The 21635-nt window shown below is 50.4% G+C and overlaps 1 protein-coding gene and 1 long non-coding RNA gene across 3 annotated transcripts in view; one reads left to right on the top strand and one right to left on the bottom strand.

The window, feature by feature from the left end:
• DYNLRB1 (dynein light chain roadblock-type 1) overlaps positions 1-8199 on the top strand; it is a 29537-nt gene extending 21338 nt beyond the window's left edge. For both annotated transcript variants that reach the window (XM_002747263.7, XM_054255107.2), the window contains 2 exons: positions 1124-1291; positions 7777-8199. In XM_002747263.7, the coding sequence (XP_002747309.1) occupies positions 1124-1291; positions 7777-7820 (212 nt within the window). In that variant the 3' untranslated portion in view covers positions 7821-8199. The remainder of the gene's footprint in view (positions 1-1123; positions 1292-7776) is intronic.
• Positions 7060-10179, bottom strand: LOC144582433 (uncharacterized). Its single transcript, XR_013535026.1, has 2 exons — positions 9509-10179; positions 7060-9449 (listed from the first exon to the last, which is right to left on the bottom strand). It is a non-coding gene; the product is annotated as an uncharacterized LOC144582433 (long non-coding RNA).
• Between the last annotated feature and the right edge of the window lie 11456 nt (positions 10180-21635).

Here is a 21635-nt window from a genome sequence, read left to right as displayed (position 1 = left end):
ATTTATAAGGCCAGGCGCGGTGGCTCATGCCTATAATCCCAGAACTTGGGAGGCCGAGGTGGGTGAATCACCTGAGGTCACGTGTTTGAGACCAGACTGGCAAACATGGTGAAACCTGTCTCTACTAAAAATACAAAAATTAGCCAAGTGTGGGGGCAGGTGCCTGTAATCACTGCTACTCAGGAGGCTGAGGCAAGAGAATCACTTGAACCTGGGAGGCTGAGGTTGCAGTGAGCTGAGATCATGCCACTGCACTCCACCCTGGGCCACAGAGCAAGACTCTGTCTCAAAAAAAAACAAAAAAAGAAAAATTTGTAAAAGCGCTTCCTGGTTTGTGTTCTAAGCATTATGAAGAGAGTCTCTCTCTCTTTTTTTTTTGAGATGGAGTTTCACTTGTTACCCAGGCTGGAGTGCAATGGCGCGATCTCGGCTCGCTGCAACCTCCGCCTCCTGGGCTCAGGCAATTCTCCTGCCTCAGCCTCCTGAGTAGCTGGGATTATAGGCACGCATCACCATGCCCAGCTAATTTTTTGTATTTTTAGTAGAGATGGGGTTTCACCATGTTGACCAGGATGGTCTCAATCTCTTGACCTCGTGATCCACCCGCCTTGGCCTCCCAAAGTGCTGGGATTACAGGCTTGAGCTACCGCGCCTGGCCGAGAGTCTCCCTTTAAAAAAATTTTTTTATTAGTTTTTTATTAAAAACCTTATTAGTTTTTTTAAAAAACACTTATTTTATTAGTTTTTTAATCTGTGTCTCTGCTTGAATCGAAGCTAGTCTCTCCTTTTACTGCTGGGAACCAGTCAGCCCTGGGAAAGGAACCCAGGAGTGAACCAGCAGGCCTGTGTGTGAATCCTGGCCCCACTCTGTGACTACGGACATTTCGCCTCACCGCTCAGAGCCTCATGGTGAATGAGATGGTGTTGCCACCCACAGAGTAGTTCTAGGGCATGGCGCTGGCACGCTTTGAGTGCACAGCACCATGCCTGTCACATAGCAAGCCCTCTGCGGATGGCGGCATTGACTGGGAACTGCTATTCCAGTTCTCCGATTAGAGGTGTGGGTGGGAGCTCGGTAGAAGGGGCTCTACATCCTCTCAGTCTCCGTCTGCTGTCTCCTCAGGCATTCCCATCAAGAGCACCATGGACAACCCCACCACCACCCAGTATGCCAGCCTCATGCACAGCTTCATCCTGAAGGCACGGAGCACCGTGCGTGAAATCGACCCCCAGAACGATCTCACCTTCCTTCGAATTCGCTCCAAGAAAAATGAGATTATGGTTGCACCAGGTAAGGGGTCTTCTGCCTCCCTATGTAGGAACAGACCTCACGGCACATGCTCTGGCTCATCAGGAGGCCTGGCACAGTGGTGTCTCCAGAGGATCCAAGCAGGGCCCAAGGAGTTGAAGGAATTGGGTTGCCTCACTGCCTAGCCAGCCTCCAGCTGGTGTCCCACAGCAGATCCTCCCAGGGCCCAGTCCCAGAGGGGAACCCCAGACTCCTGGGAGAGATAGACACGTGAACATCACATGTGTCTCCCTGCCTTGACGGGGAAATTCAAAGGCATTTGGGACATAAAAGAGGGTGTGACCAGGCCTGTTCGGCTGTCTTGTCTGCAAAGGCTTCCCAGAAGAGGGGACATTGGAGCTGAATCTTAAGGGCACAAGAAGCAATGTGAGCAGAGGTAGGGGGCAGAAAGCCACATTTGGAAGAATATTCAGTGATTCTGCTCCAAAATGTAAAGTGAAAGTATTGTATCATTTTATCCTTGAAAACATGGTTTCTGCCCACGTGTTAAGGCCAGGCCTGTCTTAGGCCCTTGCAGCCAGCTTTTCCTCCTGCACCAAAGCCAGTGCTGTGTTTCTTTCACATGAAGTGCTTGCCTTGCATTTGGGGGCTGTGTGGTGCAACCAGTGCCTGTGTTTTGGCCTTGGAATCATTCTCATGGTGAGGAGATGTTCATTCTGTGAGGGGAGCACAGGAGCAAACAACAGGGCCCTGTCTCCTGCCCGGCCCCCTTGCTCTCATTCATGGACTGGGGTGGCAGACAGAGCCTCCAGGACCATCTTTGCATTGTTACTTTTTTCTCACTCTTGCTTTTTTGTTTTGTTTTTGAGACGGGAGTCTTGCTTTGTCACCAGGCGCCAGGCTGGAGTGTAGTGGTACGATCTCGGCTCACTGTAACCTCTGCCTCCCGGGTTCAAGCAATTCTTCTGCCTCAGCCTCCCAAGTAGCTGGGGCTACAGGTGCATGCCACCACATCCAGTTAATTTTTGTGTTTTTAGTAGAGATGAAGTTTCACCATGTTGGCCAGGATGGTCTCAATCTCTTGACCTTGTGATCTGCCTGCCTCAGCCTCCCAAAGTGCTGGGATTACAAGCCACCACACCCAGCCTCACTCTTGCTTTTTTTTGGCTGAGCCACATAGTTGAGTGTGGGTGTATCACACCTGCCTGTGACAGTGCAGTGCTGCTTATCTAGGGCATCAGGACATGAGTGGAGAGGAGTGAGAGGTGAGACTTGGTCCAATTTAGAGGGAGTCACAAACACCTAATCCAGTTGCATGGACTTGATCTTGCAAGTAAAGGTTTTTAGGGCAGGGGTGTTAGGATTATGATTAGGGCCCAGATGAAGGAAGGCAGTGGGAGATCTAGGGACACAGAGTACCCTGGGTGTGGGAACACAGATGGTGAGGAGGCTGGCCACAGAGTTCTGATGTCATTTGTTTGGGGTCAACCACTCCCCCACAGCAGACCAGTGTAGGTCTGTCTCCAGGCCTGAAAGGATGGGGAAAAGAACTATAGAGCCAGTCACAGCAGCACAGTCTCCCTGGGACACTCCCTAGAGGGGTGGGGACAGAGCAAGTCAGTCACAGAGAAGGGCATAAGGATAACTCCAGAGGCATTTACTCCAAAATAATGCTGTCCATTGTGTAATGCCTGATCCATCAGGGAGAAAAGACTGTAAGAGGCCCAGAATCTTTCCCAGCCTTGCCTCTCACAGGCATGACCTGGGGCAAATTACGGAACACTCCCAAATCCACATCTGTAAAATGTCAAGTAGGAAGTAGGGGACTGTGCTGCACTGATCTCCTGAGCCACCCTGCCTGGTTGAGTGTGTTAGCCTGGGTTGGGGAAAAAAGCCTTGGAATCAGATTTGAACTGAAATCCTTCCCAGGATATCATGTTGTGTGGCTGCAGAGGGCAAAGCTTCACTCTCCTAAAAGTCAGGCTGGGAGGCCCCGTGTGGTGGCTCATGCCTGTAATCCCAAACACTTTAGGAGGCTGAGGCAATCAGATTACGAGGTTCGGAGTTCAAGACCAGCCTGACCAGCACACTGAAACCTTGTCTCTACTAAAAATACAAAAATTAACCAGGCATGGTGGCACGTGCCTGTAATCCCAGCTACTTGGGAGGCTGAGGCAGGATAATTGCTTGAACCTGGGAGGCAGAGGTTGTAGTGAGCCAAGATTGCACCACTGCACTCCAGCCTGGGCAACAGAGCAAGACTCCATCTCAAAAAAAAGCAAAAAGTCAGGCCAGGAGTGATCTTCTACTCACCCTGTGCACAGCAGACCTTGTGCTCTCCAGTGGCCCACTGGGAGTTCAGGATGTGGGGAAGGGGGCAAATTACATGGTCTCCAAATCAGACAGATTCTCCATGGACAGTGTCCTTTGGCATAAAGCTCCTGAGAGTGTCTCCTCCAGAAGGACAGCATCGTCTGAAAGCTTGTGGCCATTCAGGTCTCAACTTGGCAGCAGCGGCATCTCCGGTTTGGCCCTGAGGACCCGCAGGCATTCAGAGCCCATGAGTGTGGTTGGTGCTTGAGTCCAGGATGGACAGCTCCCAAGTAGGGGTTTCTCCTTGGGATCCACAGGATGGAGGAGGAGGTGGCCTGTCTCTGGCCTTGGCAGAGCTCAGGTCCCACTGTCTCCCTGCGGCACACACAAAGCGCTGTGCTGGAGGACGGTGGCGCACTGAGCTTGTCTTACACACAGAGCATGTTTCTTTGGATCAGCTTCACTGCTACCACTCAGTCCTTCCTCATCATCAAACGCTTGTCTGCATTTTTAAGTCCGTCTCCTCCACTTGACAGTAAGTTTCATGAGGACAGGGGCTTGTAAGTGCATTGTAAGCATCTAACAAATATCCGTTGATTAAATAAATGAATTACTCTGTAAACCTCCCTCCATTGCTGACACCCCACTGTTGGGGGTCAGAGGTGGGGTCAGCAGTGGGAATGAGGTCAGGGATGTCTGTGGGGCATAATTTTAGGATGAAAGCCAGTAATTTCACACTTTGACATACCCACTTTTATGTGGCCACGAAAAAATAATTGGGTTTTGGTGCCAGAACTCCTGTGGTCAGGAGCTACCATGCAGAGCCTAGGAGGCACTGGAACTGAATTGCTCAGGATGGCTACAGAGCACAGGACCCAGGGCTGGCCACTGGCGTAGAGCAAGCCTGGCTACTGCTGGAGGTGCCTATATGAGACTGTAGTTATCACCCTACACATCATGGGCAGCCTGGAGAAGCCTGGCCCAGGAGGAAGATTTCCACGCCTTCCCACCAACCTGACCTGGCTCCATCCGGCTGAGGAGCTGCTTCCCAGGCTGCAGACAGCAGCAGTGTTCCAGACAGATTGGCTTTCCACATGTGTGCCAAATTCACCCCACCCTGGCCCAGAACCGCCCAGGTGAACAGACTCTTTTTTTTTGAGACAGAGTCTCTGTTGCCCAGGCTGGAGTGCAGTGGCGCGATCATGGCTCACTTCAGCATCAACTGCAAAGGCTCAAGCGATTCTTCTCCCTCAGCCTCCCTTGTAGCTGGGACCACAGGCATATGCTGCCACACCCAGCTTTTTTTTTTTGAGATGGAGTTTCACTCTTGTTGCCCAGGCTGGAGTGCAATGGCGCTATCTTGACTCAGCGCAACCTCCACCTCCTGGGTTCAAGCAGTTCTCCTGTCTCAGCCTCCTGAGTACCTGGGATTACAGGCATGCACCACCATGCCCAGCTAATTTTATATTTTTAGTAGAGACGGGGTTTCTCCATGTTGGTCTTGAACTCTTGACCTCAGCTGATCTGCCCACCTCAGCCTCCCAAAGTACTGGGATTACAGGTGTGAGCCACCACACCTGACTGCTTCCTTCCCCCCCCTTCCCCCGCCCCCCCCCCCCCCCCAGAGCAGGGCTTCACTATGTTGGCCAGGCTGGTCTCAAACTCCTGAGCTCAAGTCATTCTCCCACATCAGCCTCTCAAAGTACTAGAATTATAGGCGTGAGCCACCATGCCTGGCCAAGACATTTTAACACAAATTTTGTTAGCAGGTATGGTGGCACCCATATGCCCAGCTACTTGGGAGGCTAAGGCAGAAGGATTACTTGAACCTGGACAGTTGAGGCAGCAGTGAGCCATGATCACGCCGCACACTCCAGCCTGGGTGACGGTGAGACTCTGTCTCAAAAAACAAACAAAACAGACTTCTGGTTTTTACTTATTAACTTCGCTAATTTTTTTTTTTTTTTTTCTGAGACAGAATCTTGCCCCGTCACCCAGGCTGGAGTGATCTTGGCTCACTGCAACCTCTACCTCCTGGGTTCAAGCAATTGTGCTGCCTCAGCCTGCTAAGTAGCAGGGATTACAGGCGCGTGCCACCACACCTGATTTTTTGTATCTTTAGTAGAAACGGTGTTTCATCATGCTGGCCAGGCTGGTCTCAAACTCCCGACCTCGTGATCTGCCCACCTCGGCCTCTTAAAGTGCTAGGATTACAGGCGTGAGCCACCTTGCCTGCCGACTTCACTAATACTAAAGCTGAGGTTACTAACTCAGCCTCCACAACCTTTAACACACTGCCTCTCACAAAGCACTTCAAGTGGCATTATGGATTTAGGGCTTGATAATATGGAATAAAAGACACTGCTAGTACTGATTGTGCCTATTTTTATCAGTGGCTTGTTAATTATTTCTGGTTTTATTAGTGATTTTTATTTATGCAGAGTGGTTAGCATGAAACTGTCAGTCATTTCGTTTCTGTTTCTTCCCACTTGCAACACCCCGTCTTCCTGGGAAGAACAAAGCTTTAGGCTTGACTGTGAACAGCCACTAAGCGGCTTGGCCAAGGTCCTGCCATTTCTCTCATGCTCAGCAGGGGGCAGCAGACCAGGACAGTTCAGAGTATGGAGTGAAACCCAGGTCCCTGTCCATACTCCACCCATGGATTTTCCTGGGCTTGAGCAAGCCCTTTGACTCTCTGAGCCCTCCATGTTCTCAGAGTGACTCGAGGATTCACTGGGTGCTGTATGAGAAGTGGGTGGCCCAGACGGGGACACAAAAGAAGCCTCGATCAGTGTTTGTGGTTTGATTAAGTGGGCAAAATAGAAACACCTCACTTCTCCAGTTTCCTTTTCAGTAAAATGAGAGGCACTCGGGCTGACCTCCTAGGATTTGGACTTGCTGTGATTTCATGATGGACATTCCCTTTTTCTGGGCCAGATCCCTCAGGCTGGAATCCAGGCAGCTTTGTCCCCTTTTGACATTTTCTTGTTCAGAAGGTTCTGGAAAGCCAACAGATTGAGTTTGTGACAAAAATTGACATTAACTGGCTGAGTGTAGTGGCTCACAACTGTAATCCCAAGAGGCTGGGACAGGAAGATCACTGGAGCCCAGGAGTTCGAGACTAGCTTGGGCAACACAGTGAGACCCCATCTGTACAAAAAACTTTTTTTTTTTTTTTTTTTTTTGAGATGGAGTCTCACTTTGTCACCTAGGCTGGAGTGCAGTGATACGATCTGCAACCACCACCCAGGTTCAAGCAGGCCTCTTGCCTCAGCCTCAAGTAGCTGGGATTATAGCTGCCACCACACCTGGCTAATTTTTATATTTTTAGTAGAGATAGGGTTTCACCATATTGGCCAGGCTGGTCTTGAATTCCTGACCTCAAGTGATCTGCCCACCTTGCCCTCCCTAAGTGCTGTATGAGCCACAGTGCCTGGACTTCTACAAAAAACTTTTAAAAAAAATTAGCCAGGTTTGGTGGGGCGTGCCTCTAGTCCCAGATACTCAGGAGGCTGAAGCAGGAGGATCACCTGAGCCCAGGAGTTCAAGGCTGCAGTGAGCCGTGATCACGCCACTGCACTCAGCCTGGGCGACGACAGAGCAAGACCTGTCTTTGGGGGAGAAAAATAGAAAAGAAAGAAAATGACATTACCGAAGTCCAGTGAGGTTATGGTTGGAATTCCATCTTTGACACTACCTAGCTGGGTGACCTTAAGCCAGTGGTCCTCCCACAGCCTACAACATCAGCATCACCTGGGAACTTGTTAGAGAGGCAAACTCTTGGGCTGTGCCCCAGCCCCACTAAATGACAGTTCTGGGCGTGGAGCCCTCCAGGTGGTTGGGATGCCCCCTGCTTTGAGAACCATGGCCTCAGGCAATTCATGGAGCTCTTTGAACCGGAGTTCCCGCCACCTGGAAAACAGGCAAGGATCCTGCCCACCTGCTGCCACTGTTGTGGGGAGGATTAGAAGAGAGGATGCACTGCAGAGTGCCCACTGCCCGGCATAGGGAGGCCCCTCTTGCAGGAGCTCCCCCAGGAAACTTGCAAGTTTATCTTGTGTTTTCCCAGCACTTGGAGATATTGAACGTTGATGCTTTTTATTGCTTTCTCCCCTTCCTCATTTTATGGTTAGTGATTTAATGGCTTATTTGCTTTCTTGTCTGTTCTCTCATTTTACATTTAGTGATTTTTTTTTTACTTTTCTCTTTTGCAGATAAAGACTATTTCCTGATTGTGATTCAGAATCCAACCGAATAGGCCACTCTTCTGACTCCCTGACTCCCTGTGTCATTCCTTAATTTAATGCCCCCCAAGAATGTTAATGTCGATCATGTTAGCAGACTAGCACGTGACAGTCACCTTGGAGCCCACTCAGACCAATCCAGTGACCATGTGTGGGCTGGTGGCTCTTCCTCCCCAACCAAAGGAACCCCTGTGCTGTGCTGGCCTTCCCCAGAGCTCCGGGAGGGCCCTCTCGCCTCACTTCCAGGTTTTGGAGAAAGAACTTGCGAGAAGCCCGTACCCAGCTTCCTTCTGACCTTCAGTTCATTTTGTTGCCCTTGGAGAAGGCTGTTTTTCTTTAAAAATAACCAAAATGCTTACCCTGCTGTTATGTCTTTAAACACTAGATTGAAAAGGTCTCTCTCTTCCTGTGTAATCACACGTCAGCGGCCTGGTTGCCTCCTCCAGCGATGGGGGAGATCACGTTCATGGCCTCCGAGAGGCCTGCTTCTTCTTGTGCCTGTGGCCATACTTACTGTAGCTTGGTGTGTAATTGGTGCCCTCGTTTCTGGGCCTCTTGGCCCTAGTCCCCCTTTTATCATTTCCCACTGCTGCCAGTGTTGAAAGGTTTTTTTCCTACTATGCTGCACTGGAGAAAGGAAGAGAGCAGTGCTTCCTGAGGACCCGGAATGCACCTGGTGTGTCATATACAGTAGCTCTCACCTTATGGTACCTTCTGTAGACTGGAGCCACCTCAGACATGAGGCCCTGGGGTCTGAAGCGGCTTGCCTCTGCCCTCATAGCGAGGACATGGGTCTCGGACTCAGCCCCATTCTTCCCACACTACCTGCCCCTGAAATCCTAAAGGGCCCCCGTTCACCCAAATAAGCCCATCCCAGGCAGACATCTGCCCCGCAGACTCGGGGTACAGGGGTCCTCTCACCAAGAGATTCCCAGAATTCACCTGCACTCAGGCTCCCACGTACCTCTCGCCCAGCCACACTCTTCTTTTTTCCCTCAGAAAGCACATGTATTTAATTTTATTAGGGTTTTTCTTTTTGTCTTCTGTTTCCTGTTACACAGGAAAAAGACTCCACACTGTAGCATGAGCCTGGAAATCCCCATCATTGTCCTTCTCCCTGCCCCAGAAGGCACCACTGAATTCTTCCATCTATTGATACTTCCCAGATTTTCCAGTGAAGCTTCCTTAAGGCTATCAGAGGAGTAAAATAATGTACTCTTGGGAGCTTAGGGGTGTAGTTTACAAGGGCTTGGCAAAATTTCTTCAAAATCTACTTTAATGAAAGATCATAGGAATTTTCCATTCTATAATATATCCGTGATTGTCTTAATATAAAAATAATCCTTTCAAATAGTTTTCCCCGAATCCTCAAGTAATGTTGTCAGGGAAACACTGGTTTACCCTGTCCCTGTGGACCTAGGAAGCGCCCCCTGAGAGTGGATGACTTCGGACCCTGCGTGGTGATTATCTCCTAGGTTTCATGCTTCAAACAAAAGTGGGCTGTGGCCAGCAGCATCTTCCTTGTGTTCTCAGAAGCTGGGATCCGGGTCTGAGGCTCCTCTGTCTTGCTTGAGTTTCTCTAAGTATAATGCGGAAGGAGGTCAGAGGAGGAGAGGTCACGTTTCTGGGATCAGGGGGTGGGTCTGTCCCTGGCGGGAGGTGTTCTGGCTCCAGAGCAAGTGTTCGGCACAGGGCTGGGGGCCTGTCCCTTCCACCTTCCCTTAGTTCCCCTACTACTCCCTGTTGTTTGCCTTAAAGTTCCCCATCCTAAAAGCATTCCATCAAGGTCCTGGGGAAAGCGTCTTAGGAAAATGAAGAGTCTGCCTCCCAGTCCCTTGAGCACCAGGATTTTGTACATCAGGAGCCCACCATGTGCATTAGGAGTTTGTAATGCAGCAAGGCAAGCATAATTCCCTGGACTCATCTATAAAAATTTGGCCTGGCATGGTGGTTCCTTCTTGTAATGTAATCCCAGCACTTTGAGAGGCCAAGGTGGATCGGTTGCTTGAGCCCAGGAGTTCAAGACCAGCCTGGGCAACATGGCAAAACCTCGTCTCCACCAAAAATGTGAAAACTAACTGGGCACCTGTAGTCCCAGCCACTGGGGAGCCTGAGGTGGGAGGATTGCTTAAGGTTGAGGCTGCAGTGTGGCACTGAGTGCCACTGCACTCCACCTAGGTGACAGTGAGAACCTGTCTCAAAAAAAAATATGAAAAGTTTATGACCACAGAGAAGGTTTACAGGAAAAAAAAAAAGTTAAAATTCATATTTTTCTTTTTTAAGACAGAGTCTGTCATCCAGGCTGGGGTGTAGTGGTGCAGCCTCAGCTCACTGCAACCTCCACCTCCTGGGTCCAAGTGATTCTCCTGCCTCAGGCTTCAGCCTCCTGAGTAACTGGGACTGCAGGTGCCCACCACCACACCTGGGTACTTTTTTTTTTTTTTTTTTTTTGAGACAGAGTCTCACTTTGTCACCCAGGCTGGGGTGCAGTGGCACAATCTCAGCTCACTACAGTCTCCACCTCCTGGGTTCAAGTGATTCTCCTGCCTCGCCTCCTGAGTAGCTGGGACTACAGGTGCCCACCACCACACCTGTCTAATTTTTGTATTTTCAGTAGAGATGGGGTTTCACCATGTTGGCCAGCATGGTCTTAATCTTTTTACCTCGTGATCCACCTGCCCTTGGCCTCTCAAAGTGCTGGGATTTTGGGTGTGAGCCACCTCGCCCAGGCTTAATTTTTGTGTTTTTTGTAGAGATGGGGTTTCACTATGTTGGCCAGGCTGGTCTCAAACTCCTGGCCTCAGGTGATCTTCCTGCCTCGGCCTCTCAAAGTGCTGGGATTACAGGCATGAGCCACCGCGCCTGGCCAAAATTCAGATGTTTAAGAATCTAAATAATGGTATTGCATATAAACAACTCCAGTGTTTCTGAACTCAGAGGTAGCGTGTATGCTGTCCAGGTTAGAAACTGACAACTGTCCTAGGCCTGGAAGGAAAAGCACACGGGTTCTGGGTTCAGAGGGACATTTGCCAATACAGCAAAGGCATGCCTGCATCCAGTATTTTTTTTTTTTTTTTAGATGGAATCTCTTCCCCAGGCTGGAGTGCAGTGGCTCAATCTTGGCCCACTGCAACCACCTCCGCCTCCCAGGTTCAAGGGATTCTCCTGCTTCAGCCTCCTGAGTAGCTGAGACTACCGGCATGTGCCACCATGCCCAGCTAATTTTTTTTTTTTTTTTTTTTTTTTGAGACGGAGTTTCGCTCTTGTTCCCCAGACTGGAGTGCAATGGCGTGATCTCGGCTCACTGCAACCTCTGCCTCCTGGGTTCAGGCAATTCTCCTGCCTCAGCCTCCTGAGTAGCTGTGATTACAGGCAAGTGCCACCATGCCCAGCTAATTTTTTGTATTTTTAGTAGAGACGGGGTTTCACCATGTTGACCAGGATGGTCTTGATCTCTTGACCTCGTGATCCACCCACCTCGGCCTCTCAAAGTGCTGGGATTACAGGCTTGAGCCACCGTGCCCGGCTAATTTTTGTATTTTTAGTAAAGATGGGGTTTCACCATATTGGCCAGGCTGGTCTCAAACTCCTGACCTCCTGATCTGCTTGCCTAGGCCTCCCGAAGTGCTGGGATTACAGGCGAGAGCCACTGTGCTTCAAACCTGTAGATAATTGAAATAATTGTGTATCTTCCATCTCAATTCTACAGTTAACCATTTTGCTATATTTCGGTATCACATAACTATTCTTCCATCTATCTTACTTTTTATGCATTTCAAGGTATATTGCAGGCGTTACCTTCCGCTAAGCGTTTCTACGTGTATATCACTAACTAGTTTTCTGTTTTTGAAGGATGGGTAAGATTTACATAGAGTAAAATGCACAAATCTTTAAAGTGACAAATGTGACCCCTGAGTAACCTCACAGCCCTTTCAGGAAAGTGGCTGCTGCTTCTTCGCAGTCGGCCCAGCCCACTCCCCAGAGGCCACCCCGTTCTCATTTCCTCCAAGTACGATTTCTGCCCTCTAAGGTACAGCTCTTGCCTGGGCTCCGTGAGCAGGGCCTGCATCTCAGGGAGGTGGTTGCTTCTCAGGAGGTGCTGAAGCTGCTGTCTCCCTTCAGCATTCATGCCTCGCCTCAGCCCTGGCCACAGCTCCCTGGAATTCGGATCCTCCTCTGCAAGCTGGTACTGCCTTTTCTCCAGAAATTAAAAATGTTCCAAGGATTCTAGGTTTTTTCGCCTTTCGTATGTTTGGCTCTGAGACACTGCACGTTGGCACATTTTTCATTGAGAATCCTAAAAGCCGTCTTTCCATACCAAATTCCAGAAAAAAAAAAATGAGAAATGGAGGTCTCAGATTCCATCATCACAACAGGTAGAAATCACTAAGTCACCAAATCCATCAAATTAGTAAGCACGCCCCAGTGTATGTGAACTTACGCTGATCAATTGTGTGTTCAGTTGAAATGACAACACAATTACAGAACGTGTTCAAAATGCTGGTCCTGCTGTGGCAAACAAGCTTAATCCAATCAGAAGCACCTTGATTTGGTCTCCCACGTCTAACTTTACTCTTTAGGGCGCGTTCTACCCCATCCCTAGGTGAGGTGTGGGCAAGCCCTGCCCGGGGCAGATGAAGCCCCTTGCCCACCACAGGAACAACTCCTCTGAGCCCCATGTGGAGAGAGAGGCCACCCCTTCCACCATGGCCCGCACGGAACCTCGCTCTCTTCAAGGGGAGAGCAGCTTGTATTTGGCCTTGGTTTTATTTGCCACTTGGTGCTGTCACCTCTTTTGCCCAAGTTGCTGAGGGGCGTGAGGTGGGGAGTGGAAGTTCCTCATTCACCGACACTGCTGTGAGCGGGCTTCTGGCTCCCGAGCCTGTTGGGTGCATTTTCATGAGCTTTCACAGGCATGCCCCCGCTCTCTTCTGTTGACTGAAGGTGAAGCAGAAACCCCACTGCCTTCCTCTGTGGGTGGTAAGATTCATAGCCTCTCGGTGGCCTCTAAAAATTATCCTCGAACTTCCAGCTCCTTTATAGATCATCCTTTCTAGACCGTATTCCCAGCAGAAGCGTGAGCTCACTTGGGACTAGCTGGTGTTGCATCCAGGCTGCTGTTGGTCCAGGGACGATGCCTTGGGGGTCTCAGCAGAAATAATTCAACTTCGACCCTCTAGTTTACAAGAAATATGTTGTTAGTTGCTTTCCCTAAAAAAGACTGGGTGATCTGTAAGTAAGCAGCTATGTTTAAAAAAAAAAAAAAGACTAGGTGAAATAGGGAATTTCATAATTTTTTTTTTTTTTTTTTTTTTTTTTTTTGAGACAGAGTCTTACTCTGTCACGCAGGCTGGAGTAGGGTGACGTGATCTTGGCTCACTGCAACACCTGCCTACCAGGTTCAAGCCATTCTCCTGCCTCAGCCTCCCAAGTAGCTGGGATTACAGGCGTGCACCACCATACCTGGGTAATTTTTAAAATATTTTTAGTAGAGCTGGTGTTTCACTATTGCCCAGGCTGGGCTCCAATTCCTGGGCTCAAGCAATCCTCCCACCTCAGCCTCCCCAAGTGCTGGGATTACAGGTGTGAGCCACCATGTCTGGCATACTTGATTTTTAAATACTACAAGTGTTCGGGTAAAAATTAAATGTTAAAAGTTTGCAATAAACTAACAATACGCTACAGCATGATAAGCCAGGGCTTTCCAGCCCTTTTCTAATGAAGTAACTAAACAATGAGCAGCATTATCCAGAAGTCCAGAGTGAATCTGCCAGAGTCAACCAAAGAGAACCCCCTGCAACATGAAACTCGCTAGAAATGTACACACGTTTGCATCCCAGGCAGAATGTGGAGCTGCGTGGAGTCAGGAGCCCAGGCAGCCAGGTGAGAACTGATGGTAATCAGTTTGGGCAAGAGCGGTTTCATGGGGCCAGAAGGAGGGATTCTGAAGAGACAGCACCAGGTCTTGCTGGGGAGGGCTGGAAAGTAAGGAAATGAGACATCAAGGGAGACTCTTGGTGCCTGCTTGGCAACCAGGTGCTGCCACTCACTCAGAGGAGGCTCACTGGGGACCTTTGGTGGGGAAAGAGCACCTGCAATTTGGAAATGGCCTGCTTAACCTGAGCCTGTCAGATACCCATGTGTATAGTAAGAATGTCCAACAGACTTGAATACCCTATGCTGCCAGTCCTTGCTAGACAAAAGGATATGGAGCTATCAGCCTGTTACTGGCATTTAAGCCAAGGAGGCTGGGTGCGGTGGGTCACACCTGCAATCCCAGCACTCTGGGAGGCCAAGGCGGGAGATTCGCTTGAGCCCAGGGGTTCAAGACTAGTCTGGGTAACATGGTGAAACCCCATCTCTCCTAAAAATACAAAAAACAGCTGGTTGTGTTGTCGAGTGCCTGTAGTCCCAGCTACTCAGGAGGCTGAGATGGGAGGATCGCTTGAGCCTGCCTAGTCAACGCTGCACTGTGCCACCACTCCAGCCTAGTTGACAGAGTGACACCGCCTCACAAAAAAAAAAAAAAAAAAAAAAAGCTTCTGGAGCCCCAGTCATCCAGGTGGCAACTGATGGAGAATGGGGATGGTGAAGAATGTACCTTTTCCCTTTAAGGCGGTTTCCCAAGAGTCCCATAGAGCACTTTCCACTTAGGCCTAATTGACTGAGGTTCAGCCAGCTGCCACTCCTGACTACGGAAGCCAGGTGCATGGCCGCACTGAGACACCCAGGGCTTCTTCGAAGGAAGACTGGGACAGCGACTACTGAAGTCGGCTGTCAGCTGCTTCTGCCATAAAAGCCACGAGGAGAAAGGACTTTGAGGATGGGTGAGTCATCAGAACATGTTTTTCTGGTGAGGGGAGATAGTAAGGGGCCTCAGGGAGCAAGTCCATGGGGCATGAGGAAGGCTGGCGTCCTGGCAGTGGGAGGACTGGCCTTAGAACAGGGACAGCAATTCCACTCAGCATGAGGGGAGCCAGGGAGAGGGCCAGCAGGCAGGGCAAGGTCTCTGTTGGAGTGAAGGCAGCAAAAGAAGAGGGGAGAGGAGAACACAGACTTCCCCGGGGGTGCGGGTGGGGAGTTCGACTGAGTTCGGCAGCCGGCCCTTCTGCAGTGTCTCTTTCAGCCCGGGGGTGCAGCAGTCACCCCGCAGCTGGACTTTGCCAGGTTAGTTAGCAGAAGAAAGGGAGTTAGGACTTTTGGAAGTAATTATGGTGGCTGTGGAGTCTGTGCTGGATGAGGAAGTGAAGGGACTGGATAAAGAGTGGCAGTGGAACTCTTTTATTTTTATTTTTAAAATGTTTTCCTTGGCATGGCGGGGTGGCTGACGCCTGTAATCCCAGCACTTTGGGAAGCCGAGGCTGGCAGATCACAAGGTCAAGAGATCAAGACCATCTTGGCCAATTTGGTAAAACCCATTCTCACTAAAAATACAAAAAACAGCTGAGTGTTGTGGTGCGTGCCTGTATTCCCAGCTACTCAGGAGGGTGAGGCAGGACAATCTCTTGAACCTGGGAGACGGAGATTGAAGTGAGCCGAGACCACACCACTGCACTGCACTCCAGCCTGGCAACGGGGCAAGACTCTATCTCAAAAAAGAAAAAAAAGTGTTCCTACGCAATGCTTTGTTGCTGCTGCTGTTGTTAAAATAGAGATAGGGGCTGGCTATGTTACTGATAGGGTTTGGCTCTGCCCCACCCAAACTCTCGTCTTGAATTGTAATTCCCATAATCCCCACGTGTCAAGGGAGAGACCAGGTGGAGGTGATTGAATCATGGGGGTGGTTTCCCCCATGCTATTCTCTTGGTAGTGAGTTCTCATGAGAGCTGATGGTTTTGTAAGTGTTTGGAAGTTCCTCCTCTGTTCATTCTCTCCTGACGCCTAGGGAAGAAGGTGTCTGCTTCCCCTTCACCTTCTGCCAGCATTATGAGTTTCCTGAGGCCTCCCCAGCCATGCGGAATTGTGTGTCATTAAACTTTTTCTTTATAAATTGCCCAGTCTCGGCAGTTCTTTCTAGCAGTGTGAGAATGGACTAACATAGTTGCCCAGGCTAATCTTGAGCTCCTGAGCTCAAGGGATTCTCCTGCCTCGGCCTCCCTAAGTGCTGGGATTGCAGGTGTGAGCCACCGCACCTGGCCAGAATGAAACTTTGGAAGGGGCTGATTGTTCAGAAAGGCAGGGATTAGTGTGCCCAGCCTTGCTTCTGCAGGGGAGGCATACTGGTGAGGTGCGATCTAGGGCAGACAAGAGGGATGTGTTCCCAGAGCAGTGACAGTGGAGAGGGGTGAGAGGTGACAGATGGGCTGGAGAGGACTGAGGACTGCACTGGTGGGTGAGGGGGAGTCCAGCTGGGCCTGGGCCAGGTGATGGATGAGAAGGCAGGGGCGATGAGCTGGAGGCACAGGCTTGGGAAGAGATGACTTCCTTTGGATGTGTTGAGAATGGAGGCAGCCTTTGTTCCAGAGACAGAGCCTGGACCTGACACCTGGAAGCCAAGCTGGAGGTGGGGTTTGTAAGTCATTCATAGTGGAGGCACTGGTGGGTGTGGAGAGAACCCAGGACCTCATGAGTGGCTACGGAGAGATGAGCAGCTGGAGGCTGCAAAGGCCTCAGGGAGCCAACCTCCCTCCCCAGGTGACCAGCCCGCTCCAAGGGAGGAGGAGGGAGAAGGGTGGCAGCCCTGGCCCTCTCACTCTGGGAGGCTGGGTTAGAGCTTGAGAGGCCTGAGCATGCCCCTGGCTCAAGAGGAGGATGGGGACATGAGTAAGGCCTGCAGGAAAGGAATGGCCAGGTCTGAGGCCTTGCATGGGCAGTGGGGTTGTCCTTGGCCTCCACTTTCCCAGTGAGAGCAGAGGATCTGTGGGGAGTGACATGGGGTGGTGTGAGCTCCCAGGCCTGGGAAACCCTGAGTGGGTCTCAGTCCCTATCTTTGCAGTGTTTCACTTTGCTTTTTTTTTTTTGAGATGGAGTCTCGCTCTGTTTCCCAGGCTGGAGTATAGTGGCACAATCTTAGCTCACTGCAACCTCTGCCACCTGGGTTCAAGTGATTTTCATGCCTCAGCCTCCCAAGTAGCTGGGATTACAGGTGCCCACCACTACACCCAGCTAATTTTTGTATTTTTAGTAGAGACAGGGTTTCATGTTGGCCAGGCTGATCTTGAACTCCTGACCTCAAGTGATCCCCCCACCTCAGCCTCCCAAATTGCTGGGATTACAGGCGTGAGCCACCGTGCCCGGCCCCACTTTGTTTTTTTGGTTGCAGTTTTGTTATTTGTTTTTGATAGGGAGTCTCAGTCTATAACCAAGGCTGGAGTGCAGTGGTACATCTCGGCTCACTGCAACCTCCGCCTCCCGGGTTCAAGTGATTTTCCTACTTCAGCCTCTCAAGTAGCTGGGATTACAGTTAAGCACCACCACACCCAGCTAATTTTTGTATTTTTAGTAGGGATGGGGTTTTGCCATGTTGGCCAGGCTGGTCTTGAACTCTTGACCTCAGGTGATCCAACCATGTTGGCCTTCCAAAGTGCTGGGATTACAGGTGTGAGCCACAATGCTGGGCCCCCACTTTGAGTCTGTAAACGGAAACAGCCAATCCTTCCTCGGAACTAATAACCCTAACTCAGACTTCAGCCCACCTAGGGCCTCCCAATGTGAGGCCCATTTTATAAGTGAGTTCATCGCTTTAAACGAGGTACAGGCAGTGCTGATGCAGGGCAGGCTCTCAGCTTCACTCAGGAAGGAATTCCAGAGCCAGCTGGTGGTAGAAGAAACAGCTTTATTGAGGGAGCGGAGGGGTCACAGCTTTGTGACTGCTCCACCCCCACTACCCCTCATCCCCACCCCGCCATGGGCAGTGTGCTGAGAATAGCAGCTCAGGGGCAGATGTGTAGCTGTATTTATAACCCGTTTTTTTTTTTTTATTTTGTGAAATGGAGTCTCACTCTATCGCCCAGGCTGGAGTGCAGTGGTGTAATCTCCACTCACGGCAACCTCTGCCACCCAGGTTCAAGCAATTCTCCTGCCTCAGCCTCCCGAGTAGCTGGGATTACAAGTGCCTGCCACCGTGCCCAGCTAATTTTTGTATTTTTAGTAGAGACAGGGTTTCACCATCTTGGCTAGGCTGGTCTTGAACTTCTGACCTTGTGATCCCTGCAGCCAGCCTATAACCCACTTTTAATGACGTGCTAATTCAGGGGGTAGTTTATTCAGAAATAGCTAGAAAATGGGCAGTAAATTCTGAGCATTGTCATGGACAGAGGTGGTAACATCCAGGTGTTGTCATGGCACTGGTGGGCATGTCTTATGGAGAGGTGATTTTGGTACTTCTGGTTCAGCCAGTCTTCAGTCTGGTCCAGAGTCAGTCCCTCCCACCCCACTCCCCACCGCCCCCCCCCACTCCCCCCCACCTCCTCCTGCCCACCCACCTCCGTGCTAAGGCTGGTCCTGCTGATTGTAGGCCCTGATTCCCCCAGGACTCCATGGCTACTGGAGTCGCTCACTGATCCTCTACCTTGGAGTTCTGACATTGTCTCAGTTTTGCAGATGAAGATGAAATTCTTCAGTTCTTCATATGGGGAAGCAGCTGTCCCAGGTCCGTCTGGCTCACCTGCCGTCATGTAAAGGAGCTCAGGGCATATGATCTCCCCACACTCACGCACTCATTAGTGGCCACCCAGGCCAGGGTTATTCTGTCCCTGTGCAAGGCCAGCCAAGGCCAGCTCTCCACTTTTTCTCAGGCCCATGAGTCCAAGTCAGAAGCCACAGAACAGCAGGAATGAGAGGTGCGAGCAGAGCGGCAGAGGGTGTGCTTGTGGCTGAGACATCCCCTGAGCAGAAACAATTTCCCCAACCTGCTGATCCTCTTAGTACCTGGCAGCAGTGCATGGCAGAGACTATGTTCCCGCACAGGGTCTAGAGGGGGAGATATGCCTTCTAGATGGCCAGTGGCACAGAGAGATGACTGTGGGGAACTCGGAGGGGGTGTCACTTATTCAAAGAGCCATGTGCTGCACCCTATGTCCTGGGATATATCAGGAACCAAGGATATGAAAAACTCTGTCCTTAAGGGGCTTGCATTTTAGTGAGAAGGGAAAATAACATTTTATAATAAGCATTAAATGTGAAACCATAATGGGATACCACTACACACCCACCAACATGGCAAAAACATGACCACCACCAAGTGCTGGCAAGGAGGCAGGGCACCTGGAACTCCTGTATGTCACTAATGGGGGTGCAAAAGGGAACAGCACTGGGGAAAGGTCTGGTAACTCCTTAAAAACACACCTGTCCCCAAAGCCAGCAATTCCACTGCTATTTGTCCAAGTGAAACAAAAAAACACAAAGACTGTTACAGCTGTGTTCAAAGCAGTTTTCTTCACAGTCACCAAAAACTGGAAACAGCCCAGGCATCCATCAATAGAAAAACAAACTGTACATCCCTCCATGGGAACCTACTTGATAGTTTAAAGAAACGGCCTACTCAGGCACAGTGGTGCACACTTGTAATCCCAGCACTTTGGGAGGCCAAGGTGGGTGGATCACGAGATCAGGAGTTTGAGACCAGCCTGGCCAACATAATGAAACCCTGTCTTTACTAAAAATTCCCCCCCACAAAAAAAAAAATTAACTGGGCACGGTGGCATGCTCCTGTAATCCCAGCTATTAGGGAGGCTGAGGCAGAAGAATCCCTTGAACCTGGAAGGTGGAGGTTAGAGTGAGCTAAGATTGTGCCACTACACTCCAGCCTGGGTGACAGTGAGATTCCATCACAAAAGAAAAAAGAAATGGCCTACTGATACCCGCAACAACATGGGTAAGCCTCAAAAACCTTATGTTGAATTAAACCAGAGACATAAGAATACATGCTGTGTGATTTCATCTATAAGAATTTCTAGCTGGGCGTGGTGGCTCAAGTCTGTAATCCAAGCACCTTGGAGGCCAAGGCGGGCGAATCACCTGAGGTTGGGAGTTCAAGACCAGCCTGACCAACATGGTGAAACCCCGTCTAAAAAAAAAAAAAGAATTTTTAGACCAGGCCAGCATATGGTGAGAAATGGGAATGGTGCCTGCCTCCGTGGAGAGTGCAGGTAGACTGGGGAGGCCCAAGGAACCTTCCAAGGGGAAGGTCGTGTTCTTTTTTTTTTTATTGAGTCGGAGTCTCGCTATGTCACCCAGGCTGGAGTGCAGTGGTGAGATTTCGACACACTGCAACCTCTGCCTTCGGGGTTCAAGCCATTCTCCTGCCTCAGCCTCCCAAGTACCTGGGACTACAGGAGCCTAGCCGCCATACCCAGCTAATTTTTTGTATTTTTAGTAGAGACGGGGTTTCACCATGTTGGCCAGGCTGGTCCTGAACTCCTGACCTCAGGTGGTTTGCTAACCCTGGCCTCCCAAAGTATTGGGATTACAGGCGTCAGCCACCTCACCCGGCCATATTCTCTATCTTGAAAGGAGTTTGGGTCACATTAGTGTGTGTACTTCTCAGACTCACTAAAGAATACACTTGACACCTATGCCACTGGGCCCAGCTGAGCCAACTGTTAGTGGCAGAATGTAACTGGGTATAAGGGGGACCATTATTTCAAGTGTTTGAACACTTTCATAATAAAATGCCCAGAGAAATTATATAGCATACTGGAAGGCCTCCCTGATAGGACACTTGAACCAAAACTCAAGGTGAGGGTGAGGGACACAGAGATCCCAGGGAAGGATGTCCCAGGAAAAGACCCTGGGGCAGAAGCCTGCCAGGGATTCCTGGAGTAGTCAGGAGGCTGGAGGAGTAGTTGGGAGCCAGATCCCACAGCCTCCTGGGCCACCATCAGCCCCTGGCTCTTTTTCTAAGAGGGGCGTGTGGGGACAAGAGAGCTATGGTCACTGTCCCGAGAGTAGACTGAAAGAGGCAAAGCCAGGACAGGAAAACCAGCAAAAAGACAATAGCAGCAGTTCTGCAAGATGAGGTGGGGGCTGTGGCCCTAGTGGCAGAGGCGGCGGCAGTGAGCTGTGATCAGATTCTGGAGAATCTTGAAGGTGGACCCGACAGGATTTGAGGATGGATTGGAAGTGGAGCAGGAGTGGTGGAAGAGGGTGGTAAAGGAAAGAAAGGTGTTAAGAATGACTCTGGGCCAGGCGCGGTGGCTCACACCTATAATCCCAGCACTTTGGGAGGCCGAGGTGGGTGGATCATGAGGTCAAGAGACCGAGACCATCCCGGTCAACATGGTGAAACCCTGTTTCTACTAAAAACAAAAAAATTAGCTGGGCATCGTGGCACAGCCTGTAGTCCCAGCTACTCGGGAGGCTGAGGCAAGAGAATTGCTTGAACCCAGAGGCAGAGGTTGCGGTGAGCTGTGATCATGGCCATTACACTCCAGCCTGGGTAGTAAGAGTGAAACTCTGTCTCAAAAAAAAAAAAAGGAAAAAAGAATGACTCTGAGGAAGCCAGGTAGGGGGTGGGGGAGGGGGGGCTCAGGCCTGTAATTCCAGCACTTTGGGAGCCTGAGGCGGGCAGATCGCCTGAGGTCAGGAGTTTGAGACCAGCCTGGCCGACATGGTGAAACCCCGTCTCTACTAAAAATCCAAAAATTAGCCAGGTGAGGTGGCATGCACCTGTAATCCTAGTTACTCAGGAGGCTAAGGCAGGAAAATCGCTTGAACCCGGGATGTGGAGGTTGCAGTGAGCTGTGATCCCACCACTGCATTTCCTGCTTGGGAGAGCGAAACTCCGTCTCAAAAACGACTGAGGTTTTTGGCCTGAAAAAGGGAGACAAACAATTACAGCTGGAGCCCATTTTAGGGGAAGACGATAGGCTTGTTGTACACAGGTCAAG

The sequence above is a fragment of the Callithrix jacchus genome, chromosome 5 (assembly GCF_049354715.1).
Source record: "Callithrix jacchus isolate 240 chromosome 5, calJac240_pri, whole genome shotgun sequence".
NCBI classification, from domain to species: domain Eukaryota; kingdom Metazoa; phylum Chordata; class Mammalia; order Primates; family Cebidae; genus Callithrix; species Callithrix jacchus.
Note: the sequence above shows the minus strand (reverse complement) of the source record. Positions and strands in the feature narration are given on the sequence as shown.